The 25325-nt window shown below is 45.1% G+C and overlaps 2 protein-coding genes across 14 annotated transcripts in view; one reads left to right on the top strand and one right to left on the bottom strand.

The window, feature by feature from the left end:
- DOCK7 (dedicator of cytokinesis 7) overlaps nucleotides 1-25325 on the top strand; it is a 93497-nt gene that overhangs the window by 29938 nt on the left and 38234 nt on the right. For all 13 annotated transcript variants that reach the window (XM_066192963.1, XM_066192962.1, XM_066192959.1 and 10 more), the window contains exons 10-20: nucleotides 19-99; nucleotides 1144-1309; nucleotides 1942-2084; nucleotides 3865-3958; nucleotides 4928-5090; nucleotides 20942-21059; nucleotides 21778-21848; nucleotides 22557-22695; nucleotides 22871-22972; nucleotides 23228-23314; nucleotides 24077-24308. In XM_066192963.1, coding sequence (XP_066049060.1) covers nucleotides 19-99; nucleotides 1144-1309; nucleotides 1942-2084; nucleotides 3865-3958; nucleotides 4928-5090; nucleotides 20942-21059; nucleotides 21778-21848; nucleotides 22557-22695; nucleotides 22871-22972; nucleotides 23228-23314; nucleotides 24077-24308 — 1396 coding nt within the window. The remainder of the gene's footprint in view (nucleotides 1-18; nucleotides 100-1143; nucleotides 1310-1941; nucleotides 2085-3864; nucleotides 3959-4927; nucleotides 5091-20941; nucleotides 21060-21777; nucleotides 21849-22556; nucleotides 22696-22870; nucleotides 22973-23227; nucleotides 23315-24076; nucleotides 24309-25325) is intronic.
- Nucleotides 5600-15463, bottom strand: ANGPTL3 (angiopoietin like 3). Its single transcript, XM_066192967.1, has 7 exons — nucleotides 14932-15463; nucleotides 13731-13841; nucleotides 12851-12968; nucleotides 12041-12154; nucleotides 10758-10853; nucleotides 8939-9211; nucleotides 5600-7340 (listed from the first exon to the last, which is right to left on the bottom strand). The coding sequence occupies exons 1-7, from the start codon at nucleotides 15427-15429 to the stop codon at nucleotides 7159-7161; spliced, it is 1392 nt and encodes a 463-aa protein (XP_066049064.1). The 5' UTR covers nucleotides 15430-15463; the 3' UTR covers nucleotides 5600-7158.

Below are 25325 nucleotides of genomic sequence, written 5' to 3'. Positions count from 1 at the left end.
TTCATTTTCCCTTCTCAGCTGGAAAAAGTTTTACAGCAGGGAGATATTGGGGAGTGTGCAGAGCCTTACATGATTTTTAAAGAATCTGATGCAGCAAAGGTAAGAAGTTTTTTGGTGTTTTGATAAAAAAAATTAAACGTATTTTCTTTTACCTTGGACAGTTGATACTGTTCGTGTCTTTCAAAGGATCTGTGTTTAATTAAGAATCTAATCCCATTCTAAAGGCCAAAAAAAGAGCCAAAGCCCTTGGAGTCTTGATGCCTTATTGGGGTGGAGTAGTTAAAGGTCAGCAGTTTTTGTGGCTGCCAGGGGAGATTTGTGGTTCCCATCAAACTCAGTCATCTGTGATTCCCTGTCCCAAAGGATCAGCTGGGTCAAGGGAAGGCAGCCTTTAATGGGAATTTGCAGTGAAAAAATCAACTTTTCCACTGCTTTTGCAGCTTTAACCCCATCACTTCTGCCTGACTCTAAAAGAACCTCAAAAATGGTTCCTGATTTCCTGCGCAGTTGGGTTGAGCCAGGTGGAGATCAAAGGGGAATAATGAGGGCAAGGCAGAGGTTCCAGCCCTTCTTGTGATCCCAGCCTCTCCATTCGGCTTTCTCAAAAGCTTGGATGATTTGTTCATTTTAATCAACCTCTTAATAAAATATTTCTTCCCTGAAGCTCTAAAAGTTGCTCTTTAATATGCAGAGCTATGGAAAAATCCCCTCTTGTTCCCTTTTTTCCTTGACAAAAGGAGTATGATACAACTTATTTGAGGAATGTTTTGAGTTTCCCGCTCAACGCCGGATGATCTGAGCACCTGCTGCATAAAATCACATTGGGAAAGGCCCTTTCAGACTTCACAGGGGAAAATTCCGATTTTCTTGAAGGAGCAGTGGCCAGATGAGCTGAGATTTGAGAGGCTGTTCAGGAGGTTTGAGAACATAAAAGACTGTTCTGACTGTCCTCTGGTGGCCTCTTTTGGGAAGCAGAAGTTGCATTTTCCCAACACTTGGTGATCCTCCTCTGGAAGGTGCTGCCGAAACACACAATCATTGGGAGATAGAAAAGACACCATTATTCCTCACTGATTTTGTTAAATGAACCTCTCCTCCTGTTCCTCTCCTTTTAACCCCTTGGGCTGTATATTTTCTTCGCAGAACAAGGAAAAGTTGGAAAAACTGAAAGGTCAGGCAGAGCAGTTTTGCCAAAGACTCGGGAAGTACCGGATGCCTTTTGCCTGGACGGCCATTCACCTCATGAACATCGTGAGCAGTGCTGGCAGCTTGGAAAGAGATTCCACAGAAGTTGAAGTTGGCACAGGAGGTAGGTACAGGACTTGGCATCTGCAGGAGGGAGTGTGGGCAAGTCCAGAGGTTTTGATTCATGTCCTGTAGCCGCTGTTGCTCCTTTTATCGCTTTCCTCCCCCTGCCCTGATGGTCTGGGGTCATGGTTGAACTAAACCAGAAAAGTCCGTGATAACAAATGGATTTATCTTTCAAGGATTTTACAAGCAAACCATCTGTTATATTATTTAAAACCAGGCTGGTGAGACTGAGGGAGCATTACAGTCTGATGAACATTTTCCAAAGGAGTGGATTAATCTTTGTGAGCCACATAGCTCATCCGAAACTGCTCTTCAGCATCCCCAAAACTGCCAACTTCATCATCTTTCAGAGCAAGGGAAATACATAAATCTCAGCATGATAAAGACTTTTATAACAGCAGGAAGGCACTGGGGTGAGGTGGCTGGGAGCGGGGAGCAGGAGTCTGCTGTGCTCCACAGCCTCCTGATGCCTCCAGAGCGGGATTGCCTGAGCATAACCACCTCTTCTGTCACCCCATGGCATCATTCCCTCTCCACTTGTGAAAACGACCCTCCTTGGAACAAAATTAGGCTGTAGTTTTTTCCGCTTTGTTTTCTAATTCCTCTTCTTCTCGCTGCTGTGTTTTGCAGAACGTAAGGGCTCGTGGTCAGAGCGGCGGAATTCCAGCATCGTCGGGAGGCGTTCCTTGGAGAGGACCACGAGTGGGGACGAGGCCTGCAACCTGAGCAGCTTCAGGCCAGCCACCCTGACAGTCACCAACTTCTTCAAACAGGTATGGCAGGGAAATGTCTCACTTCAGGAGTAGTTTCTTGGACAGAAGGGTTGGATCGTGTGAGGTCACTGAGGGATCAATTCGTGACGCGTTTCATTTCTGTTCCCCCATTGCAGGGAATCCTTGAGCAGCATTCCATGGGTTTGTAATGTTAGGTGTCAGTTATCGTGAGATCACAGACTGCTTTGGGTGGGAAGGGACCTTAAAACTCATCCAGTGCCACCCTTGGCACAGGCAGGGACACTTTCCATTGGCCCTTCCACACCGAGCTGTGGGGACAGAAGAGGGGCCAGCTTGGCCCCGCAGACCCCAAAGCAGAGGAGCAGCCCCTGTGCCCTGCAGCAAATAAATCTGCCTTTGCTGCTGAGACTTTTGTTTCTTCTGAGAAGGTTAAATTCTGCTGAGAGTTGCTGCACTGACACTGTCCAAGCTGCTGATGGGGCAGGTTCTGGATGAGAATCATCTCAAGAGGAGATGCTTGTCCTTGGATGGATCCTGGAATGGTTTGGGCTGGAAGGGACACTAAAGGCCATCCAGTTCCATCCCCCTTGCCATGGCAGGGACACCTTCCACTATCCCAGGTTGTTCCTTGGGCACTTCAGGGATCCAGGGGCAGCCACAGCTTCTCTGGGAATTCTATTCCAGAGCCTGCCCACCCTCACAGGGAACAGTTTCTCCCTAACATCCAATCCAAACATACTCTCCTACAGTTATATTTCACATAATATTATGTAATACATTAATTCTGGTAGTAGTGAATCCAGTCCCTCAGAGTGATTTAAAGTTGGCATCAGTTCCCTGGACACATCCAGGGATCCCTGAGGAAAACAAAACATTCTGCTTCTGATGCTGCTTTGCTGAGTGGCAGCTCCTCTTAGCCAGAGCTTGGGATTTTCCTGAGGAGTGGAAAACGTGGTTAAAGGGAGCAAATTTCTCAGTTAAACTTGGCAAAAAGTAATGAGCTGAAAATTTTCTAAGATTTGCTTAATGTCACATCTAGTTAAGGAGAAACTGGTCACTAAGTTAGTAATGAATTACCAAAGCATGTATTTATTAACTTTGTTGAGGGTATTTTTACTTTGAAGCAGCTCTGTTTATTTAATTTGTCCTTCAAAAACTGCCAGACATTAATTTAAGATTTTAAATTTCAGATTCTTTTTTATCTTCCTTTTCTCCTGTTAAGTATAATAAGTTGAAGGAAGTTTTTTTTTTTCCTTCCATTTGCTTCTTTTTTTTTTATGTTGTGATTTCTTGCCTATAAAATCAGGTATCTTCTGCTTTTGGCTGGCAGAGCCCCATTTTCTCTAATATTTCCAAAGTTAGCAGAACTCTTAGCTATTAGAATGGGCACAAGGATGACTGACAACAGGCTCCTTACACTTCCTACTTTTCCTGTTCTGGGCTCATCCCAAAGGAGAGGCAGAGGAGAAGGAATGAGGCTCACCTCCTGAATGACAGATACTTTTTCAAACTATTACACTTGCTTCAAAAATGGGTATTTTTTTGGGAAACCTTTTAGCAGCCATTTCCAGTTTGGAAAAAGATAATATTGATGGGGAGAGAAAAGGCTTTCAATTAAAAGTTCCTGCAGCTGTCAGGATGATTCATGAGAGATGAAGGAAAGGGGAAAGGATGGAGAAATGAAGTGTAATTACCGCGTTAATGTTAACACCTTGTTCAGGGAAGGGACGGTTTGATGTCAGAGGGGATGAGAGGGTTTGTTCACTCCCTGGCAGCCCTGGAGGGTTGTTTGGGTGACCAAATCTTGCACCCCGAGCAGGAGGGGGATCGCCTGAGCGATGAGGACCTGTACAAGTTCCTGGCTGACATGAGACGTCCCTCGTCAGTGCTGCGCAGGCTCAGACCCATCACAGGTACCCAGCCAGCCCTTCTGGGCCCAAAGGTTCAGCTGCTTGGTTAGTTCCTCACCCCAAAGAAATCCTTGAGAACAATCCCTGGACAGCAGGAGCGCTGAAGGTGTTTGGGAGCAGGTTTGTCACTGGCACACTGAGGGTGGTGTCTGGGAGGAGGAGATGCAAACCCCAAAGCCCCAGAAACCTCTCTTTCCCATCTCTATCCCAAAGGAGATCTCTCTCCTGGGTCCCACTCCTGGTTAACAGGAACAGGCTCCACCTCTGTTTGAGAAAGAGGAATAGAAACCCTGGCACACCCCTAGTGAAGCTGGTCCCTGACCTGTGCTATCCCTGACAATATTTACTTAACCTGCTCTTAAAACTCTCAAGGGACAGCAATCCTGCCTCTTCCTTGGATCATCTCCCCAGCTCTCAGCTGGCCTTGCAGCCTTTAGGCTCAACCTAAACCAGGTTGGGTTTTAAGAGAACTTTGCAAAATTATCTTGCGGCAAATAAATCTGAATCTGGTCTGCCACAGCCTCGAGCAGTGACCACAACCTTCCAAGCACTTGGATGTTGTGATCAGTTCACCCAATTCACCTCTCTTTTGTAGCCTGACCAATGTCGGGGTTTTTCAACCTTTCCTCTGATGGAGTTTTGTTTGTAACAATAGCTGGGCCTCACCAGGAGCATTGTCTGCAGTGCATTTTCCCAGTTTTCCTATGGAAAAAGGATGTATGCCTTGTTAAGATGCATATTTTCTGTTGGTTCTTTTTATCTGGTCCCCAGTTGCCTTAGATATCAGTTGGATCAACTGATACTTGTTAACAAATCCACTTTGGCTGTAATTTATCACTTGTTGATTTATTAAATCCGTATATAGGATGTCAATGAATATCTAGGATATTAACTTGATGAAACAAAGCACAATTATGCTTTTAAAAAATGAATTTCTATTTCTTAGTTAATAAAATCCCATTCTTCTTGCAGCTCAGTTGAAGATAGACATATCTCCAGCTCCTGAGAACCCCCACTATTGCCTAACCCCAGAGCTGCTGCAAGTCAAGCTTTACCCAGACAGCAGAGTCAGACCTACCAGAGAAATCCTGGAGTTCCCTGCCAGGGATGTCTACGTCCCAAACACCACATACAGGTCAGAGTTTGGAAATCCATTGCACTTTCCAGGGCCTGAGCCTGGCGAGTGTAAAAAATTCCTCCCTTATCAAGCAGGGGTTGTTGCAAAATGTGGTTTATGGGCAGAGGTGCCGTGCCAGAGGCACGGGAAGGGTTCAGGCTGACACAGCAGAAAAGGCTCAGCTGGGGAGGGACAAACAGGTTTGCATCAAACTTGGCTGTGAATGAGAACACGGGAGAGGTTTCTCCATTTCCCAGAATTCGTGGGGAATTCGGTTGAAATCTTTTCAGTTTTAGGTAGGGTCTTTCCTTTGCTAAAGTCACCATTCTCCTACTGGTTTTATTAATTTATGTCACTTTCAGAGACTTTTTTTTTCTTTAAAGTGAGGGATAGAAGTAGAGAAAATGCATAATCCCTTGGTTCATATTTCCATTTTGGTTTCCAAGCAATTTCTTTGTTTACAATACTTAACAAAAAAATCTTCTGAAGCCCTGAAAAATAGGAATTTTTTCTAAATATCTTGGGAAATAATAACCTTTCTATAACAAAACCCAGGCTGGGACCAGATTTCTTCTCATTATGTGCCATTATTCATTTAAAGCTTTTTCACAGTGTCTTTGAAGACATTACATGGCTGAGTGGAAGTGTCTTCATCAGCTGAGTAATTTCACCAATTTAGCAAATTTATTTAAATTTAGATACAAACCAGGTTTTTATAAATCAAAGCTTACAAGAAGGATTTAGTCAAGTTCCATATCCTGTACTTTGACAAGTCTCAGTATTTATTTGTCTATCTATTTATTGGACAGGTAATTTAACATTACAGTAAACCAGTACAAATAAGCAACACTGCATGATCTCATCTCTGTTACAAACCCACGAGAAGTAAAAGGATTTTTTTTTTTTTGCAGCATTTCTGTAATTAACACATTCCGTTCACAGGGTTTCACTCTGGCAAATTACCACCAAAACCATTTCCTGTGCGACTGCAAGTGCTGAGATAAAAAATCCACACTGTACAAGGGTTGGGGAAGATAAACGAGTCAATATGACTCAGGGGAACTGCAGGGTTGGGGGCTTTGTCAGTCAGCACTTCCAAGGTTGTCACTCAGGGTTCTGCAGCTGAAGTTCAGCGCGTGAGTGTCCCCAGGGGCTGGAGCAGCCCTGTCCCATGGGTTGTGCCTACTGGGTTTGTGGGTTGGCACCCTTGACCGCACTGGGGCAGCTGTTCCCTAAGTGAAAGGCGTTTTGTTGTGTGCTCACGTGGTTGTTTATTTGATTCCTCAGCTGGTTGGACTGAAAGGTCACAGAGGCTTGGCTCTGATTCATTTCAGGTGAGGAGAGCAGAGCTCTTCCTCTTTTCAGTGAGTTTGAGGTTTGGCTCCTCACTCTGAGTGAGCAGCCCCAGTTGTTGTGCAGTTACTCTGCAGGGTGTGGGATGCAGAGGAGCAGGACTGCTCTGACCCCTGTGTGTGTGCACACACCTGCAGCTGTGTGAGCACAGGGCTCCAGAGAGCATGGATTGGCCTCAGCTACACTCCTAAAAAATTGTCTGGAAATACCCAGGGCACTAAAACGAGGAATTACCCGTCTTTCATTCGCTCCTAAAACATTCCACAACAAAAACGTGAAACAAACATTCAAATAGTGACTTCAAGAAACAAAATTTCTTTTTTTTCCCCCTGAATGTTTTCAGTAGGGTTTTGCCAGCCCTTTGTTCCCAGAAAACACTTTTTGTTTTCCCTATTACACAACCCAGAAAGGAATGCACAGCCTGAAAACCCATTCCCCCAAACAATATTATCCAATATGTGACAGATTGGCTCCTAGGCATTAGAAATTCATCCTGGGGAGGAAAAAGCTCCACAAAAAGTTGCAGCACATTGACATTGGGGCTTGAGGGAACGACAATACTCACCAAACATTTTGTAAGATCATCTCAGATGCCTCAGGTTTATGCTTTGGAGAAATTCCATGCCGGGCATGGATTGGGACATGGCATCTGTTGGCAAACACAGCATCAAGTCCTTTGGTGTGGTGGAGTTCAGTGTGTTTGTTGTGAGTTACAATGCAGCAGGTTGAGCACTCAGTCAAAGCTTTTTAAGTCTGTTGGGTGGATCATCATTTTGGTTGACTTGAGCAGGTAGTATCTTCCTTTCTTAGGCTTCCAGTACAAGCCTTTTCCTCTCTCCAGCCTTCCCCTGGACCTTGGTGTGACGTATTTCCCGTTCAGGTTGGTTTCCTCACACTCACTGTGCCACCAGCCTCCTGAGGAGCAACATGGGAATGTCAGCCACAGTCAGTGCTCTGTGGCAGAGTAAACAGCTCCTCTTTGCAACATAAATCTGCTTTAGACTCTAAATTCCAGCTAAATTGGCATTTACCCAGGATTCCCAAATCACTGAATTGTTTGGGTTGGGGACGTCCTCTGAAGTCACTGAGAGCAACCATTCCCCAGCACTGCCAAGGCCACCACTGCCCCAGGTCCCCAAGTGCCACATCCACGGGGCATTTAAATCCCTCTAGAGATGGGGGCTCCACCACCCTGGGCAGCTCTGCCAGGGCTGGACAGCCCTTTCCATGAAGAAATGTTCCCTCTAATCAATTTAAGTCTCCTCTGGTGTAACTTGAGGCCGTTCCCTCTCCTCCTGTCCCTGTTCCCTGGGAGCAGATCCCAAATCCCCCCGGCTGTCCCCTCCTGGCAGGGAGTTGTGCAGAGCCACCAGGTCCCCCCTGAGCCTCCTCTTCTCCAGGCTGAGCCCCTTTCCCAGCTCCCTCAGCTGCTCCAGACCCTTCCCCAGCCCTGTTCCCTTCCCTGGCCATGCTCCAGCCCCTCAGTGTCCTTGTCCTGAGGGGCCCTTCCCTGGACAGGAGATGACCCTCTTGGAATTATTTCAGGTATCCACAGTTTTTAAGGATGCCTAGGATGATGTACAAAATGTTTGTTGCATGAAGCAGGTGGCTGGAGGACAATTTTATATCCTGTGGTTTAATCATTTAATTGCTTTTTCAGTTGTTTGCTTTCTGCTATAAACTGGCGAACAAAAGTTTTAGAAAATCAGAGAATTAAGAACCCTTTAACCAAATTGTCTCCAAGGAGAAATGGCCTCAGCCTTGCCTCTCTTGCTCTTCCGAGAGTGATTACATTGTGCATATTTGACAAGCAGCTAAAATCTGCCTTTGAATGGAAGCTCACTCATTATTAACTTTAGGGTTGTAGCCTCAATGGAGTTAGAAGGCCGTTTGTCTCTGGGTTTTTTTCCAAAAAGGGATCAAACAATCCAGCCTGGGGCTGTCACCCCAGTCCAGGCATCAGAGGAGGGACAGCCCTTGGCTTCAGAGTTTGGAATCTCATCCTCGGGGTTATTTCAGCCTGTGCTATCCATTCTGTTTCTGGTGTTGGTCGTTGGCACAGGAGGGGAGGATTAGATGGGATATTGGGAAGAAATTCTTCCCTGTGAGGGTGCTGAGGGGCTGGCAGAGGTCATCTGGAGAGACTTGTGGATTCCCCATCCCTGGAAGTGTCCAAGGCCAGGCTGCATGGGGCAGGGTTGAAACAGGATGAGCTTTAAGCCCAGTTCCAACCCAACCCATTCCATGATGAGGTGATCATGGAGCAGAGCAGTTCCATGCTCACTTTGGGATCATACCTAGGTGTTCTCAACCCACCCCATTCCATGACCGTGGAGCAGAGCAGTTCCCTGCTCCCTGTGGGACCATACCTAGGTGTTCTCAACCCACCCCATTCCATGACCGTGGAGCAGAGCGGTTCCCTGCTCCCTGTGGGACCATACCTAGGTGTTCTCAACCCACCCCATTCCATGACCGTGGAGCAGAGCGGTTCCCTGCTCCCTGTGGGACCATACCTAGGTGGTTCTCGGGGCAGTTGGAGTCGCTGGCCGTGTCCCCGGCGCGCTCAGCCGTGGAGAAGCGCAGCTCCGCGTGCTCCGGGAACGCGTTGGGAATGCTCCCGGACATCCTGGACAGCTGCAGGGTGAAGTTGGTGCTGGGGCCCCCCAGGCTGAAGCTGTACTCGATGTGCCTCCTGTTCCCCCGCCAGTCCTGCAGCTCGATCCGCAGGAGGTAATTCCCCTGCTTGGTGATGGAGTAGATCTTATTCAGGCCCAGCCAGAATTCCTCTGCAAAGTTGGAGGGAAGAGATGCTGATTTTAGGGATAACCTGCAGGTAGTGTGTGTGAAAATACAGTATTTAAAAGGCTTTATTAATTGCTTTAATTAAATCAGTGATTTGAGTCTTGGGGACTGTTGATCTTTGCAGAGGTCTGCTGCTACATTCTTTTTGTTTACCTCTGCTTAATTGCACACTGATGATCAATAAAAGCAAGGGTTCTAAATGAACTGGAGCTTCCCCCTTTAAGTTTCCCACCTCTTGTGGAACTCTGAGAGGGAGCTGGAGACATTTAAAAGGTGTGTAATTGGAAGTGTGTGACAAATGAAGCGAGTGACATACATAAAACCTAATGGCAATTGTTGCGTTTTGGGACAAAAGAGCTGCAGAACCAAACTGGGGTTTCAACACCCTCAAGTACAAAGGGAATTTTTCTTTTGCTGGAATTTCTGATCATTAGTTTAATTGGTTTCATATATTATATTCATTAAGTAGCTTGTTATCAGCGCAGGTAATTGCCATATGTAGAAAGTGGGGCTGAATGTGAGTGCCATGCACGCAGCTGGCGTTTAAAGCCGCAGAAGACAGGATGGTTGAAGAAAATACTAATTTCCAGGAGCTGTAACCTGGTTTATTTTCTCCCCTCAGAAGATGCAGCAGAGTGCTGAGTAGGACATAGCTGAGAGCAGTGAGATTCTCTGCAAACCCCAACCCTGAAAACGTTTGGCTGCGGTTTGGTGCAGTATTTGGGAATTGGGAGACCAATCAAGGAGCCACTAAAGCATCCAGCAGGATCAGATAAACTTCACAAGTGAAAGCCTGCCTCAGCTGTGAGCTCCTGTCCCAAAACTGTGGAAGGGTTGAGATACAGCAGCTCTTTATTATAAAAGATGTGGAAATAAGTCAATATTGCCGCTCACCTTGGTGAGGTTTAGATCTGTGCTATGCTTAGGAAGTCAGAATATTTCCTGAACAAGAGGTCACTCCTCTTGCATGAGAAAAACAAGGAGAATATTCTGGATGAGGAAGCCGTTGGGCTTGATGCTACAAATTCTCTGGAGTTGATGATTAACGGGGGAACGTGGGTGTTTCCTCACCCTATCCAGCCATGGAGGGGATTGGCCACTCTGGAGAAGCCTGAGGTGTTTGCTCAGGGGAGCACACACAGAGCCTTGGGCTCTCCTGAGGCTGGAAAAACTGATGCGGTTTTAAGGATAACAGGATCGCAGGAAGGTTCAGAGAAAGTCATGACAGCAACTTCGTGAGGTTTTGCCTTTGTGTGTATTTGAAAGGCTTTGGGAGGTGCTTTTGTAAATAGTGAAATCTTGATAAAATAGTGTTTAAAGCATTCTGGCCTTGATCCAGTTTCCGAACACACATTTGAAGGGGATGTCTTTGAGAATTTCACGAGTTACATATTCTAGTAAGCACTTTCTGGTATTTCTAATAAACCAGTCAGCTGTTATTTGCAGGTTTAGTCTGCTTTCCTTTCCATAAGAAGATTCAGCTTCTCAAACCAACTGATAGCAAGAGGCACAAGAAAAAGGGATATTTACCATTGAGGTCACCAAAACCATTTGCATAGGCATCCCAGGTTTGGTTGAAATCCAGCGATCCATCCACTCTCTTCTGGATTACGGTCCAGGATGTGCCTGTGAAAAGGGAAAATAAGTCACAGCTTGGCCTTGGCCTCGTTACCTGTCCCTGAGTGTGCTCTGGGGTGCTCCCACTTTGAGTAGAATGAGTTAATTAAAGTCTTCGTGAAGGGAATTCTAATGAGCCCAACTGGGGAGAACCCAGGGCCATTCGAGTGTCCTCAGCCACCCTTGGGTGACTCCACTCACAGTTCTTCTGTTGGGCTGCCTTGACTGGGTTTCACTTGTTTATGAGGGCTGAGAGACAGAGAAGTTGATAAAGAAGAGATAAGAAAAGCCCCAGACATTGACTCAGAGGGTCACACTCTCTGCTGATAGTGCCTGGCTGCTGGCACAGCCCCAGGGCAGGGATGAGGTGCTGGGACCATGCTGGAGCTCCAGGGGGGTCTTCTCCTGAGCCCAGGTCGTGACACCCTCACTTCAGCAGCTCCACCAAATGTAAGCAAAGGAGCTTTTTGCAGAGGGCAGCCCAGGAGTTCTGTTTGCACATCCAGACACGTGAGGTGGCCCCGCGTGTCCCCTGGTTCTCTGAGGGCAGTGGGAAGGGGACGTGGGGCAGGCACAGAGCAGCTCTGGGGGATGCAGAGAAACAGGGAGTGAGGGAACTGGCCAAGCTGTGCGTGGTCTTGGTGGCCAAAGGAACAAACTTGGGTTCCTTAGGAAGGTGGAGCTTGGGTGGGTGACATGGCAATTGTGTTTCTGGCTGCTGAGCCACCCAAACGTGGCACAGCAATCCTGTCCCAGGACTCACTTCTCTGGGTTAGTTTGGCACAGCTCAGTCTAAAGCAGGGCCTGGTAATGAACAAAATTTTCCTTCTTTAAAAGCAAATTGTTTGCTGTTTGCCTTTCTTTGGGAAATGCATTCATGGTTGCCCTGTAATGGCTTTTATAATGACCATTTTCATTACCTACAGCTAGAGGGGCTTGGCATATGGATATCCGTAATTTACGTCACATGATTGGATGTCCTTTCCTCAGTATAGACAAGAGGGGAGTAAAGTGTGAGAGCAGTGATAAGGAGATTTCGGGATGTAGGAGACCTGAATTCAGAGCAGACAGGCCGCTAAGAGAAGTCAGGAGGATACATCAATCATGTTTTTGTGTACTTTGGGAGGAGACAAAGTTGTTTGCCTTAGAGGAAGATAGTTCTGTGAAAATCAGACTGTTGCTGGCACAGCTCTTACCAAATTTCATTTCACAGTAGACGTCGAAAGCTTCTGAGCCGTTGGGCTGAATAGTGTAGACCCCACTGGCCTGCACCCCAGTGTGGTAGAGAGCAGTGCAGTCAGCAGCAGCACCTGGGGAAGCAAACAGCCTCTTAGAAATCCTGCTTGGGGTGTGCTGAGCTGAGAGCTAAAGGATAAAAATGGGAATGATCATACTGGTAATTTTATTTTATAATAAATGTCATGGAATGGGCAGGCTGCTTTGGGTGTAATAGTGCAGCTGCCGAGGTACGCATGGGCTGGGCTGCTTGTGGTTTTTAAGTTAGACAGGGTTTCAGTTTGGAGGATTTTGGAAAGTTTCTAAGGTCTAAGACTAGACTCTGGCAAATGGGCGTTCCTACCCTTTGTAAAGCTCTTAATAAATACTATGCCCACTGCAACACTTCATCAGTCCCTTTTGACTTCAAAGAAAGGGCTTCTAAATCTTAGAACTAGCCAGTGTGAAGTAAATGAGCTCTCTGTTGAGGCTCCACAAGATAGGCGTGGGTACAAGCATGGTCACAGCGTGTTTTCAAGAGGGGAATGGATCCTGTTCCTGTGTTTTTGGACAGTGTTCCTGCGTGTCACCCCAGAGACAAGTACAGCTGGAGTGGGGCTAAATAGATCATGACACTTTTTCCAAAGAAGGAAATCTACTTCCTTCCCCCAGCCCAGTGTATAACATAAAAATCTCCTTTTAGTCTTTGACTCCTAAGAACCAATCCCAGGCTGTCCCAGAGGATCTGGGAATGCAGCATGTGCTGTAGTCAGGTCTGAGATGGGTCTCACCGTCAGCTCTGTATGTCCCAGCCGTGGGCTTGCGCACAGCAGAGGGGATGATCTCTGGCTCCTGGTGCTCCCCTGTGAAGGAATTCTCCAGCAGTTCCTGGAGCTCGATGTGGTTTACCTGGAAGAGCCATAATTAACACTGTTAATTTCCTAAGGCTCTGGAATGATGAGATTCATAGATCAAAACAATGTCATGCAGAGAATAATTTCTCTTGCAAGTGTAATCCTGTGGAATACCCAATTTACCACATAAAAATAACTTCAGCTCCACGCTGGAGGATTTTAGGTGTGGGAATGCCAACTGTGCCGCTGCTCTGACGGGGGGGATTTGTGAGGGGAGGAAATGACCCCTTCTCATGTGGTGCACCTTAATGGACAAAGAGATTTCACTTATTTCCTCACTTAGAGCTAAGGAGGACAGAACCCGCAGTTCCTTAAGCTGAAATGCATTTTCCTCTCAGAGTAAATTAAATCTGAGCATGTTGGTTGTACTGTATGACAGTGACACACCTTGGGCTTCACTCTGGGGATGGATTTTGGAAATTAAGAAACTGGTAGAAAGCCATGAGACTTCTAGACCAATGGAAGAACAACAATGTGATAGATAATAAGAGAAAAAAAAACCCTAGTTAGCAGTGAGAAAATGGAGCAGCCTGGGTTGTTGAGAGACAAGATCTCAAAGCTGTTGTTGGCCATAGCTCCTGCCTGGCAGCACTGCAGCCTCTCCCCAAAACAGGAACCTCAAAATGGTCCCCAAAGTGAACAAGGGGGGCCTGACCCCAAGGGTTGGACCCTCAACTGCCTCAGTGTCAGGAGAGATGGAGGAGAGATGTAGAGAGATGCAGGAGAGATGGAAGGAGAAGCAGGGTGGTTCCTGTACCTTGTCCTCCAGCTCCATGATCTGGTTGTGCTGCCTGTCCAGCTGCACGTGCTGGTCCTCCACGATTTTGAGGAGCTGCTTGATGTCGTTGTCCTGCTGCTCCACAAAAGCCTGAGGACGGGGAAGGAAGGGTGGAGGAGGGTTAGGAGCAGCAGAAGACCTCCAGCAGTGGTGCTGCGTGTGTAACTCTTGTCCTGGCACCAGTTTTGAGAAGCACAACGATTGAACATTGCCCTTGCTTTTCCAGAGAATCCTAGAATATCCCTAGCTGGAAGGGGCCCACCGGGATCATCAAAGTCCAGCTCCAAAGGTTTGCCTGCTTTGCCTCTAAATTGAAAAATTTCTTCGCTTCTGGAGCGAACTCCCATTTTTTTTGAGAGAAATTACTGGCAGCTGCGTGGACTCTTTTTAAAATTCCTCTTTTCTTTCCATTTTCACATCCAGAGCAATTATGTTCTGTGGAAACAGCCCCTGATTCAAACAAGGTATATGGCACTGGTCCAAAAAGGGAAAAATTCCCACCATTTAGGGAATCGGCTTGGGATTTGAGGGATCAGGATTCATCTTTTTGCTTGGACACAAACATCCAGTATTCTCCCCTACAAATTGCTTGGCCTTTTTATACTTGTGCAGAATACAGTCAATATTTCCTTTTCTGTAGGAAACCTTATATCCACCTAACTACTTACATGATTAACATATTAATTTTACTAACACTTGTAAGGTTCTTTGCTTCTGGAGGTCCTAGAGGTGCTGTAAATTCCCTTCTCTATAGGTTTAAGCTCCCTGTTTCTGCACTGAGCAGGCAGTTGCCACTGCATTGATTTGGGATGAGCTGGTGATGTACAACCCATGGCCTTGGGAATCTCGTAATTTTCCCGATTGCAAAACTCCTGTCATCATTGTGATGACAAGATTTCTTAAAATAGATTTGCAAGTAAATACTGAAAATAATTCAGAGCTTTATAATTTCACAATTTTTCACTGATTTCGCTGGGGAATTTTACTGCAAAATTAACACTTTGTCAGAGTAAGGCAGTGATTTTTTTTTAAGGTTCTCACAGTGATGTCTTTCTCAAAATGCAGGCTAGTACGCTAGTGAGGAGCAAGGGGAAGCATGAGCTTCTATTGCATAATTACTGATGATGGCATTGCAGTGTATTTTGGCTCTGTGTGTCAGGGCCTTTCACAAGTCACTTACTTTGAGTGAAGAAATTTCTTCTGTCTCTTGCACCGAAGGCTGGATAGTGGCCAGTTTGGTGACCTTGTCCTCCAGTCCCCACACTTGCTCCTGCAACTGGATTTTGTTTTGGATGAGGTCTTCAATCTTCAGGTTCATCTCCTGTGAGAGGTTCTTTATCTCCTCGTTGTTGATTTGCAGCCTGGCCGTGGTTTGCCGGAGCTGTTCTTCTTCCTCCTTGATCTCGCTGGTTTGCAGGGAGAGCTCGTAAAAGGACCTGTCAAAAATGTAGAGTTTCTGAAAGATGTCGTTCATCTGCCCCTTGGTCTTGTGGACAAAGTCTTTGAGGCCGTGCCCCAGCTGGAGGAGTCCATTGGCCAGGATCCGGACATCGTCCAACATCGCGAATCTCGATTTCGTTTCGGGAGATCCGGCGGAACTAACGGAGAAAAAATCCTTGTCAGCTCCAGCTGGGAGAGCCAGGGGGGCCAGGAATAATAAAACTGGAAGGATCTTCATGTTTCCTGCTCCTGGTTCTCTGTGCTCAGGATGCAGAGACTTTTCCCAGTGACAGCTTGTGCTCTGCGGCTGTTGTGGGTCGCAGGACTTGATCTATTTATACCCCTCTTCATTTTAGGAGAGGCAGAGCAGCGGGTTGATCATTAAACTGTGTGTATTTGAACGAGTGTAACCCCTCCTGAATGTAGGTTGATGCCTGGGAAGATAAAACTGAGAGATGGGCACGTTGCTGATTAAACTGGTGCTGAACTTTTCCATCTGCCAGGCCTTCTGGTGTAAAATGTTATTGATGGCACGGTGTTTTTCACACAACTCTTTTTAATAGATTAATTTTGGGTCATAATCATGCTAAGGGCTTCAATTGCTCCTTGTTTGTGTTGTTTGGTTCCCTTTATTGCCTGAGGAATGGGAAAGGATTTTACCATGTTTAAGAGCAGTGGATGTTCAGGTTGTGAAGCTCCTTGATGAGCTGTGGAAGGGCAAAATATTCCCAGATGATTCACACGACGTGATTTTCATCTCGGGCCGTTTTCTGATGTAACTCATTGTGCTGCAGTGGATTTACTTGTCATCGAGCCCAGATTAAGTGAGAAAGAGGGAATTAGGTCCAGAGATTGCCTGGATGTGATTCTACTGTGTTAAGGTTTGTGCAGTAATTTACACCATATAAAACTTATTTTTTAAGAGCTGCTTTCCAGAGGTGGGCGAGATAAATAATACCTCGCTTGCGTTTCTCACCTTACCATCCTTTTTGCTGTTTAAGATTCACACTGCATAAAGAAAAGGCTGCAAGTGCTCTGAAATAAAATGCCCAGTTCTGCAGTGGGTCTCTGCATGGAAACATGGGGGGTTTTTTTGGGTAGTATTGCAGTGTGAGTGAAAGGTATTTCTCTTTCTGGACTCATTCATAGCAATCCAAGAGATCAAAATCGAGCATTGCACAATGTACTTTGGAGAGTTTTCAGGTTTTTTTTGCTGAATTCTTGTGTGTTTCGGAGTTCTTCCCCTGGACTTTCTGTTGTGTTGTTCATGTACACATGCACGTATGATATGAAGCATCCATAGAAAAAATGTTTAAAAAATGAAATTTTAACCTCATATTTTGAACTATTTGTGTGCTCAGGGGTTGGTAATATGCAGGTAACTTTTCCATTCACAATTAAATCCTGTGAAAAAAGTCTTTTAGATGTCAGATTAATTGCTGGGGAATATTTTGTGCCAGTATGATTGAGATCAGTTACTGGAGTACCTGAAGTATGGAAAAGCAGCAGAAGCAGGGAGATGGTCAGGCCCAGCTCTGGGCAGAATAGGGATTCCTTCAAAAAAACCAATCCTGAATTGTTTCTCTGGCATCTGACACAGGGATTTTGGGCTGCAAAAACTTGAATAACTGGTTGTAAAGTAAAAAAAAAACAAAAAAAACCCAAAAAAAACCCAAACAAATGTATAGACATTCTTCAGTCCACTTCCCAGTACTTAAGTGGCTTTGGTTTTATGTGGTTTCAGATGAACCATTTTTCTTTTTTAACTCTGTCACCCAAGAAATCTTTCTGGTTTATTTTGAATTCTTCCTAACCCCATCACCCCCCCCAAAAATCTTTCTTCTTGGCTTAGTCTGTAGAAAAATACGGGGAGTTACTCAAGAAATAGCAATGACCGAGCAACTGGGGATCAGGCTTTCTACCAGGTTTCTACAACTTGTGACTTGCGTGCTGCTGGTGCTGCTCAGGCATGACACTGCTTATGGAAAAGGTTTGTTTAGCAAAGGGAAAAGGCAGCCAAAAGGCCCTGATGGCAAATATTAATAAAAAAACCCACTAATTAGCTGCCAAGCACGTTTCCATATTAGTGCCAAGGCCAGGGAAGTCAGGCAGTGCTAAACTCACTACAGAACACCCCTAGATGTCACAACACTCCCAGAGTCCAGAAGAAAAGTGGGACACAGGAAAGCAGAGAGGAGAAAAGCTTCTGGCATGACTAAACCATAAAATTGAAGATCTGTGGAAACCCTAAGAGGAAATCTTACCTCTGAGAGTTGTCAGCCCAGTCAGGAAAAGATGTATGTAACAAACATGATCCTGAAGATCTTTCATGCACCTGGGTGACCCTGATTATACGGGCTTTTAATGATTTTTATAGGAGGAATAAAGCAAAGGAAAAGGTCTCTGGGTTTTACGGAAAAGGGAAATATTCGTGGTAGTTAGAAATTCCCTCTAAGAGTTAGGAGCAGCTTTTAATGTTTTAATACCTTTGTGAAGGATTTTGCAAAATGGCTGCAATGATGTTACATAAATATTTAGAGGAGTGCCTGGTGCCATTACTTCCATGGCTTGGGAAGCCTTTGCACTTTAGCAATTTATTTTATGGAAGTAAAAGTACTTTAGAGATCTGTTTGAGATAACAGGATAAGCTTTGCATATATTTGGTGTGGCGTTTTAATAAAAGGTCCAAACACAAGCCCTTGGGTTTAAAGCTCCTGCCTGAAACTTTTACTGATAGAAATCAAGAGATTTATAATGTTCCTGTCCCCTTTTCAGCCATCAGTCCCTTTCCCTGGCTCCTGTAACTGTGTTTAGACAGGAGATCTGAGGTTTTTAGTTTTGTAGGGTAGAAGAGAGGCTGGGAGAGCTGGGGATGGAGAGGAGAAGGCTCTGGGGGGATCTTAGATTCCCTTCCAGGGCCTAAAGGGGCTCCAGGAGAGCTGGAGAGGGCCTTGGGATGCGGGATGGAGGACAGGACAAGAGGTGATGGTTTTAACCCTAAAGAGAGTAGGTTTAGATTAGATTAGATACTGGGAATAAATTAATTTCTGTGTGGGTGGCGAGGCCCTGGCCCAGTTTGTCCAGAGAAGCTGTGCTTGCCCCATCCCAGGAAGTGTCCAAGGCCAGGTTGGACAGGATATGGTGCAGTCTGGGACAGTGGAACGTGTCCCTGGACATGACAGGGGGTGAGATGAGGTGATCTTTGCATCCCTTCCAACCCAAACCAGTCTGGGATTCTGTGGTAAGGTAAGGCAGGAATTTTCCATTTGGGGGTCACATTCTGATTGGCCAGCTGGGCATTTTCTCCCTTTTTTTCATGTAAGTTTTCCACAAAGGGAAGATGCCTGTAATAGGAGACCCTCTGGAGAGAGGCTGCCTGAACAGGGGGAGCATCCCCCTGTGCCCTATTCCAATGGGATCTGTACATCTGAAATCCCATAAGCACCAAGAGCTTCTTCCCAGTGAAATGCCCTTAATGAGGGCTTGAAAAGCAGTGGAGAGGGGAACACCCTGTCCCTTTCCTCAGCATAAATCAATCCTTTGCACAAGCTTGCCTTTAATATAGGGATCCTGTAGCCTGGCTTCACAAATACCTTAAATCCTTCTCTTAAGCACTAATAATACTTAATAAAAGTTTTATGAGCAAGGTACATTTTAGAGTAAATTTTCATATCCATTTTCATTTTAAAAAGAACGTCAAGCGGCAAATGTATTCATGGCAGAACAAAGTAATTTAGGAGAGTCACAAAAGTGGCCCTGGCCCCCTCTGAAATAGTAGGAGAGAGTTGATTTGGCAAAGTGACCAGTGGGGATGGGATTCAAAAACTTAATTCACCATGAAGGACTTGAGAGGGAAGAAATTCCCACTTGCCTGCTAAGCTTGTTCCTCTGCCTGCAGGGCTGAAGCAGAGCCTGGTTCATGAGGCTGCCCCAAATATCCCCGGAGCTGGACTGCTCTTCGGGAATTCCTTAGGGTCAGCATTAGCTGTGTCTGTATAGATGGGACTGTTTGGGGAGCAGATGGAATTGCCATCAGAGCCAAGTCCTTGGGTGGGGTTCACTGCCCAAAATCTTGTCATTTAGTGCCATTTCAGGCAGCCAAGGGCAGCCTCCCTTTGCAGCTGCTCCTCCAGGAGTGTGTCCCACCAGTGCAGGTGGTTTGGAAACTCCTGGCATCTAAAAGGCACCAGGTACCTTCCCTGAGTTACTGCCCTCCTGAGAATCCAAAAATGACTCTTTTTGTTATCAACCTCCTGCTGCCAGCACTCGACAGCAGCTGCTTTATTACACCTTAAATGTTGTCCTGCTGTGCTCCTCGCTTCACTTTTCTGAGCCCATCTGGCATCTGTTGTCTCTCTGGGACAAGGAACACTTGGAAACTACTTACAAATTGTGTTCAGACCCAAGGAATAGTTCCCAGAGGGAAGGGAACCTCTTTTTCCTCTTGCCTCACAAGCCAGGGGTGTTGGAGGGTTGGTTCTGCAGGGTCTGGGCAGAATGCAGCATGCCAGTCCTTTATCCCTGGGAGCTGGAGGCAGCACTTGAGGCCCTCACTGAGCTTCCAGTGATGGAATTGAGATGGATTGAGGATTTCCAGGCTGGTTTTTTAAAGCTGTGGAGCAATCTGTACATTTCCACTTGTTTGGCAGCAAAAGAATGTTCATTTCCTTTGAGTAACTGAGTGTTGAGGTGGAAAACTCGGGGGGTGGGTGTTGCTTTGTTTTGTCTTTAACAGAACATCAAGGAACTTCGTGTAGGTCTGAATTACTTGCACAAAGGACAGGTAGGGGTTTGTAGTGGACAGTTTCGCTGATGAAGTGTGAATCCAACTTTCACCTTGTTGGCAAGGGCCCAGCAGGGCTCAGAGGACAGAAGTTACTGCAGAATTTTGCATCTCTCGTGGCTGTTACAGTAATCACAGATGTGGAGAAACAGGACTGGAAAAGGTTTCCACGATGTGTCCCCTGCCCAGTGAAGGTTGAGGTTGTCTTTAAACCCAGCTGGAGAGTGTCTGCCTCCCCTGTCCTGAGAAACCACCAGAAAATGAAGGTTTCACACCCTCCCAGGCAATTTGTTCTACTGCTTTAACTCTCCTTACAGCCAGAACATTTCCCCTTGTGCCTCACCTAAATCTCCTGTGCTGCAATTTCCTCCCATTATGTCCTGCCACATTCCCTGTGGATGTGATGAGCACTTTATTACTTCAGACTTTGAACAGTTCTTTAGATCCCTGGGAGTGTTGTCATTACCTGAAGCTACACGTATCCATTTAGTTTAATCCATTCTCAGAGGAGAAATGTAACCTGAAGTCATCCTGATGTCAGGAGATTAAAAAAAGAAAAGAAAAAAAAAAAAGAAAAGAAAAAGGACAAGCCACAAGAAGGAAGGCTTTTAACAGAAACCAGCTGCTCTGTGTTGAGCAAATAAAGTAGAAGTAAATAAAGCTTTTGTTGTCTTTCCACTTGAACTTCTCAGATTGTAGAGTCACTGTGAAAACTTTGGGTGGATTTTTTAGGTACCCTTCCACACAAGAACGGTTTCAAAATATAATGAAAGTTTAAAAATGATATCTTTTGATGTCTGAAATAAGGGGTCATTACCGAAGACAAATTGTTTGTCTGGGTGTGCACTGCATCTGAGAGAATGGAAAATGTCAAACCCTTCGCTTGGAGCGTTTCCACAGAGGTTTAAATAACAGCGTTAATGAAGGTGTGATCCCTCTCATCACCTGCTGCCTTTGTCTCTTGCAGGAATCTCCTCTATGTGTATCCACAGAGCCTTAACTTCGCCAACCGCCAGGGATCTGCCAGGAATATCACAGTGAAAGTGCAGTTCATGTACGGAGAGGATCCCAGCAATGCCATGCCGGTGAGGGGAGAGCTCTGTGCTCTGTGGGGAGGGCAGAGCACTCCTTGCAGTCAGGAAACCCCCTGTGTTTAAACCTCACTGAAATGTGTTTCAAAAGAACCAGTGCAGAGGAATAGAAAATTATATTTCAGAGCAGAGAGTGCATTTGTGTATAGAGTTTGTGAGGTAACGGGAACAACTGGAATTTTAACTTGAGATTATTGATTATGAGGGTGGTGAGGCCCTGGCAGAAGTTGCCCAGAGAGATTCATCATCCCTGGAAGTGTCCAGGTTGGATGGGGCTTGGAGCAACCTGGGACAGTGGAAGGTGTCCCTGTCTTATTCCTGAGATGGAATTTCAATTCTCTTCCAACCCAACCCATTCTGGGATTCTGTGTTTGCAGCAGACACTGCTCATGGTTGTGATAGAAGCTTTGCTTCCATGACAAAGGATTTAAAGGTGGCAGCTTTGCTCAGGGCCAGCAGTGATCCCCACTCAGAGAGGATCTGTGCAGAGGTGCTTACATCCATCAGTTCTTCTGCCATGTCTGTGTCCCTGTGTCACTGCAGTTGTTAAAATTGTGCCTTTTCAGTGACTGAGTGAAGGGGCAGGGAACAAGCAGGTGTAATTGTACAGGTGCACAATAAATGGAGCTCTAAATGTCTCTGCAGGATTTTAGAGCAAATTCTTGGCACGGTTTTATCGGGGAGTTTCTGTGACTTTCTCCTCTTTTTGCAGGTCATCTTTGGCAAATCCAGCTGTCCTGAGTTTTCCAAAGAAGCGTACACAGCTGTGGTGTATCACAACAGGTAAAATGCAGCGTGGAAGTGCAGTTACTCTCCAGTGACTGCTGTTAATTATTTGACAATCAGCATCTGGACAGCACTCACAGTGACTGCAGTGCCAGTTGATGCTGTCCTTAGAGTTTTGTGACAACTGGGAGACAGAGTCTTTGTTTGCTGTGGTACAAATCAGCTTTGTGTGATCCTGAGCACGTAGCCCAGCTCAGCAGATGCTCCAAGTACAACTCCAGTCAGCAGTCATCAAGATTTATGTTCCAAACTCATGGTAGCAGGTGCCCCCTGTTGTTTTCTTGGAGCCTTTTAGACATCAGGTACAAACTGGAACTACTTGGGCTTGGAAATAATTCCCTTGCAGTTGGGGTGAGGAGTGCTGAATCCAGCAGGAGCATTTTCATGGCTTTACAGCTGTGCCAGGGAGAGATGTCCCAGGGGAGATTCCTGTCCTGCAGGTTGGGGCTGTGGCAGTGTCCACATTGAGACAAGACTTTATTGCTCATGTTGTTCAGAGTGCCTGTGTGAGGAGGAGGCTGCTGCCCATTTTTTTTGTGGATTGGAAGTTTTTCCAGTCCTTGGTGATCAGAGAGGGAACTTTATTCCCTTGGGATAGCCCAGACACTCCCATCCTGCAGATCCTTTAACTCAAAGGGTTCACTCTGGAGCACAAGGTAGCAAACCACTGTGGGTGACTCAGCTGAGGCTCTGCTCTCTGCACAGATCTCCTGATTTTCACGAGGAAATCAAGATTAAGCTTCCAGCCACTCTGACCGACCACCACCACCTGCTTTTTACTTTCTACCACGTCAGTTGCCAACAAAAACAAAACACACCCCTGGAGACTCCAGTCGGCTACACCGTGAGTGTCTTTCCATCCTTACATTTTTCAGCACAGGATTTGTTCAAATGCTTTTGCTGGCTCTTTGTTTAGCATCCCTGTGAACTCACATCCCATTGGAGAGCTTGAGAAATTAGCAAAAGCTCAAAGGAATCCTTAAGAAATGTGTGTTTTTGTTGTTTCCTTCTCTTTGCAGTGGATCCCGATGCTCCAGAACGGCCGGTTAAAGACGGGTCAGTTCTGCCTTCCTGTGTCGTTGGAAAAGCCACCACAGGCTTATTCCGTGCTTTCTCCAGAGGTGAGCTGAGTTCTGCCTGCTGAAAACCAGCAGAACACATGTGAGAAAAAATGAGAGGATGTATGTGTACATGTCTGTGTGTGTGCATTTATTTATTTCTTAAATTCCGTGAAATTTGGACAGAATTTTAGGGTTTGTGTGTGGCTATGTGTGTGTGATCTGGCCAAAATAAATGAATATAAATTCAATTGTAATTAGCAGAGCCTAAGCTCTGCTCTCTGTCAGGTCCTTGCTCATTCTTCCCTCAACCTGCAGGTTCCTCTCCCCGGGATGAAGTGGGTGGATAACCACAAAGGGGTTTTCAACGTGGAAGTTGTTGCTGTGTCATCCCTCCACACTCAGGTAGGTGTGGAGAGCAGTCACTGGAACAAAACAATCTTCTGACAGTTGAAACACTGTCAGAGTTGATGCTGTGAAGGGTGTAACAATCCCTTGTAGTGAAATTACAATCTCATTTTCAGTTCTGAGCCAGCACACCTGTTTTTCCACATTCTGCTGTGAGTATTTTTGAGAAGTTCTGCTTAAAAAATATGGGTGGCTTGGCCTTTATTCACAGGGGGGTGAATGGCCAACAGTGTTTTCAGACCTCAGCCTGTTGTGTTTGACACAACAGCTCTAACACAGCCCAGGCAAACGATGTTTTCTTGTGTTCTTGTTTTCTTGCTCTTGTTTTCTTGTTCTTCCCCTCCTCCTCTTTTGTTTCGCCCTGTATTTTCCCTCTGTCTGTCTTTGATCTGAAAATAAAGATGACAGTCATTTTGTTTAATCATTTCAGCTTGTGTTTTATTAATTCCCAACTGTGTCATTTTGATGGAGTTTGTGTATTTTATTTGTGCTGTAAATAGTAATGTGATTTTAGTGCATTTTTGTCTGTTTTTTCTAAGAATACACTGTCTGTGGGTCCTCTAGTTTTCCCCTGATAACTTTTTAACTAGAATTGGAATTAAATATGAATAAATCTCTCAAAGATGTTGAATTTCTGCTAATTTTGTGAGATTAAATAGCCAGATAGAAAAATGGGGGCAAGAACCCAAACATGAGACACAAATCCATTGAAGATATTTTGGAGATTCTTGCTGATTATTGGCTTTTTGCTTGTTGTAGGACCCTTACCTCGACAAGTTCTTTGCACTTGTCCATGCTCTGGATGAGCACATGTTCCCTGTGCGAATAGGAGACATGAGAATTATGGAGAACAACTTGGAAAATGAACTGAAGAGCAGCATTTCAGCTTTAAATTCCTCTCAACTGGAGCCGGTAGTGCGATTTCTTCATCTCCTGCTTGACAAACTGATCCTTCTGGTAGTAAGACCTCCTGTCATTGCAGGCCAAATAGGTATTTTATTTAAGTTTTATAGAGAATTACATGGCTGAAAGTTTGACACTTGCAATTTTATCATATTTATGTAGAAGTAAAAAAGTCCATTTTTATGCTTCATTTTAGTGCCACTAATATACCAAGTGTCTCCCAAATAAAACATGCTGGCATCCAGATCTGGGGTGATATACACTGGAGCGGTATTTAATATTTAATAGAAAGCTTGTAAGAAGGAGTTTGGTGTCCAAATTGAGCCACCAGAAAAGAGCCTGATTTTCCTGGATGCTCAGCATGTTTTTAGCACTGGAGCTTGGTAAGGTGTCTCCATCCTGACAGAAAGTTGGGATTTCAATCTTATTAGTCACCTTGGAAAATCTGGAAGTAGGTAAAGTAGGAAAGTAGAGATGCTGCATGTTCCTGTTGTGGATCTGGTAGTGCCAGCATGAATAATCCCTTCTTTTGCTCCCTGTGAAGGGCTAAGGTCTGGCAGTACAAAAAAATCTCAAATTTAAGTCAGGATTAGATCCTTAGTATTTAAAACGGCAGTTTTTTGCTGATTTTTTTGTTAGGGAGCCTGAGTTTGGATGTGCTGGAATAAAAGGATCTAAGACTGCTTTAAAAATACCTGTAAAAATATTTTCTTTGCTCTATCAATTATTTATGTATTTAATCTTTCTGGGAAAGAATTTACCAGAATTGCATTTTTATTTCGTATTTTAATGTTCTTTCACTCTTTCAATGTTATGTATTGGTTTAGTTGGTTTATATGGAATATTATGGACAGTAGTGACTGGATTTATTTAAAGTAAGGTTTTCATTCTCTAGCTACTGTCTACTCCATCCTTAATTTTTCTAGAATATCTACTTCAGTCTGTGTGTAGATTTTTTGTGCTCGTTTTCAGGACAGCTTTTTTCTTGAAACGAAATTGTTCTTTTGATACAGTTTGTCTTTTGGCTAAGGCTTAAATAGAGGAAATAATTAACCGAGAAAAGCATGATAAATATCCAGAGGGTATTATCCAATTAAACAAAGTC

This window comes from Chamaea fasciata, unplaced genomic scaffold, assembly GCF_029207755.1.
Source record: "Chamaea fasciata isolate MVZ Bird 193981 ecotype frontalis unplaced genomic scaffold, bChaFas1.0.hap1 SCAF_10, whole genome shotgun sequence".
Taxonomy (NCBI): Eukaryota; Metazoa; Chordata; class Aves; order Passeriformes; family Sylviidae; genus Chamaea; species Chamaea fasciata.
The sequence above is the reverse complement of the archived record's forward strand: the minus strand, read 5'-3'. Positions and strand labels throughout refer to the sequence as shown.

Excerpts from the sequence above, each read along its gene's own strand:
- ANGPTL3 (XM_066192967.1), bottom strand. The coding sequence starts at position 15,429 with ATGAAGATCCTTCCAGTTTTATTATTCCTGGCCCCCCTGGCTCTCCCA. Across the intron at positions 13,842-14,931 it reads AAGAAATTTCTTCACTCAAA|GCTTTTGTGGAGCAGCAGGA; the intron begins GTAAGTGACTTG and ends CCCCGTCCTCAG. Across the intron at positions 12,155-12,850 it reads TGGGACATACAGAGCTGACG|GTGCTGCTGCTGACTGCACT; the intron begins GTGAGACCCATC and ends TTGCTTCCCCAG.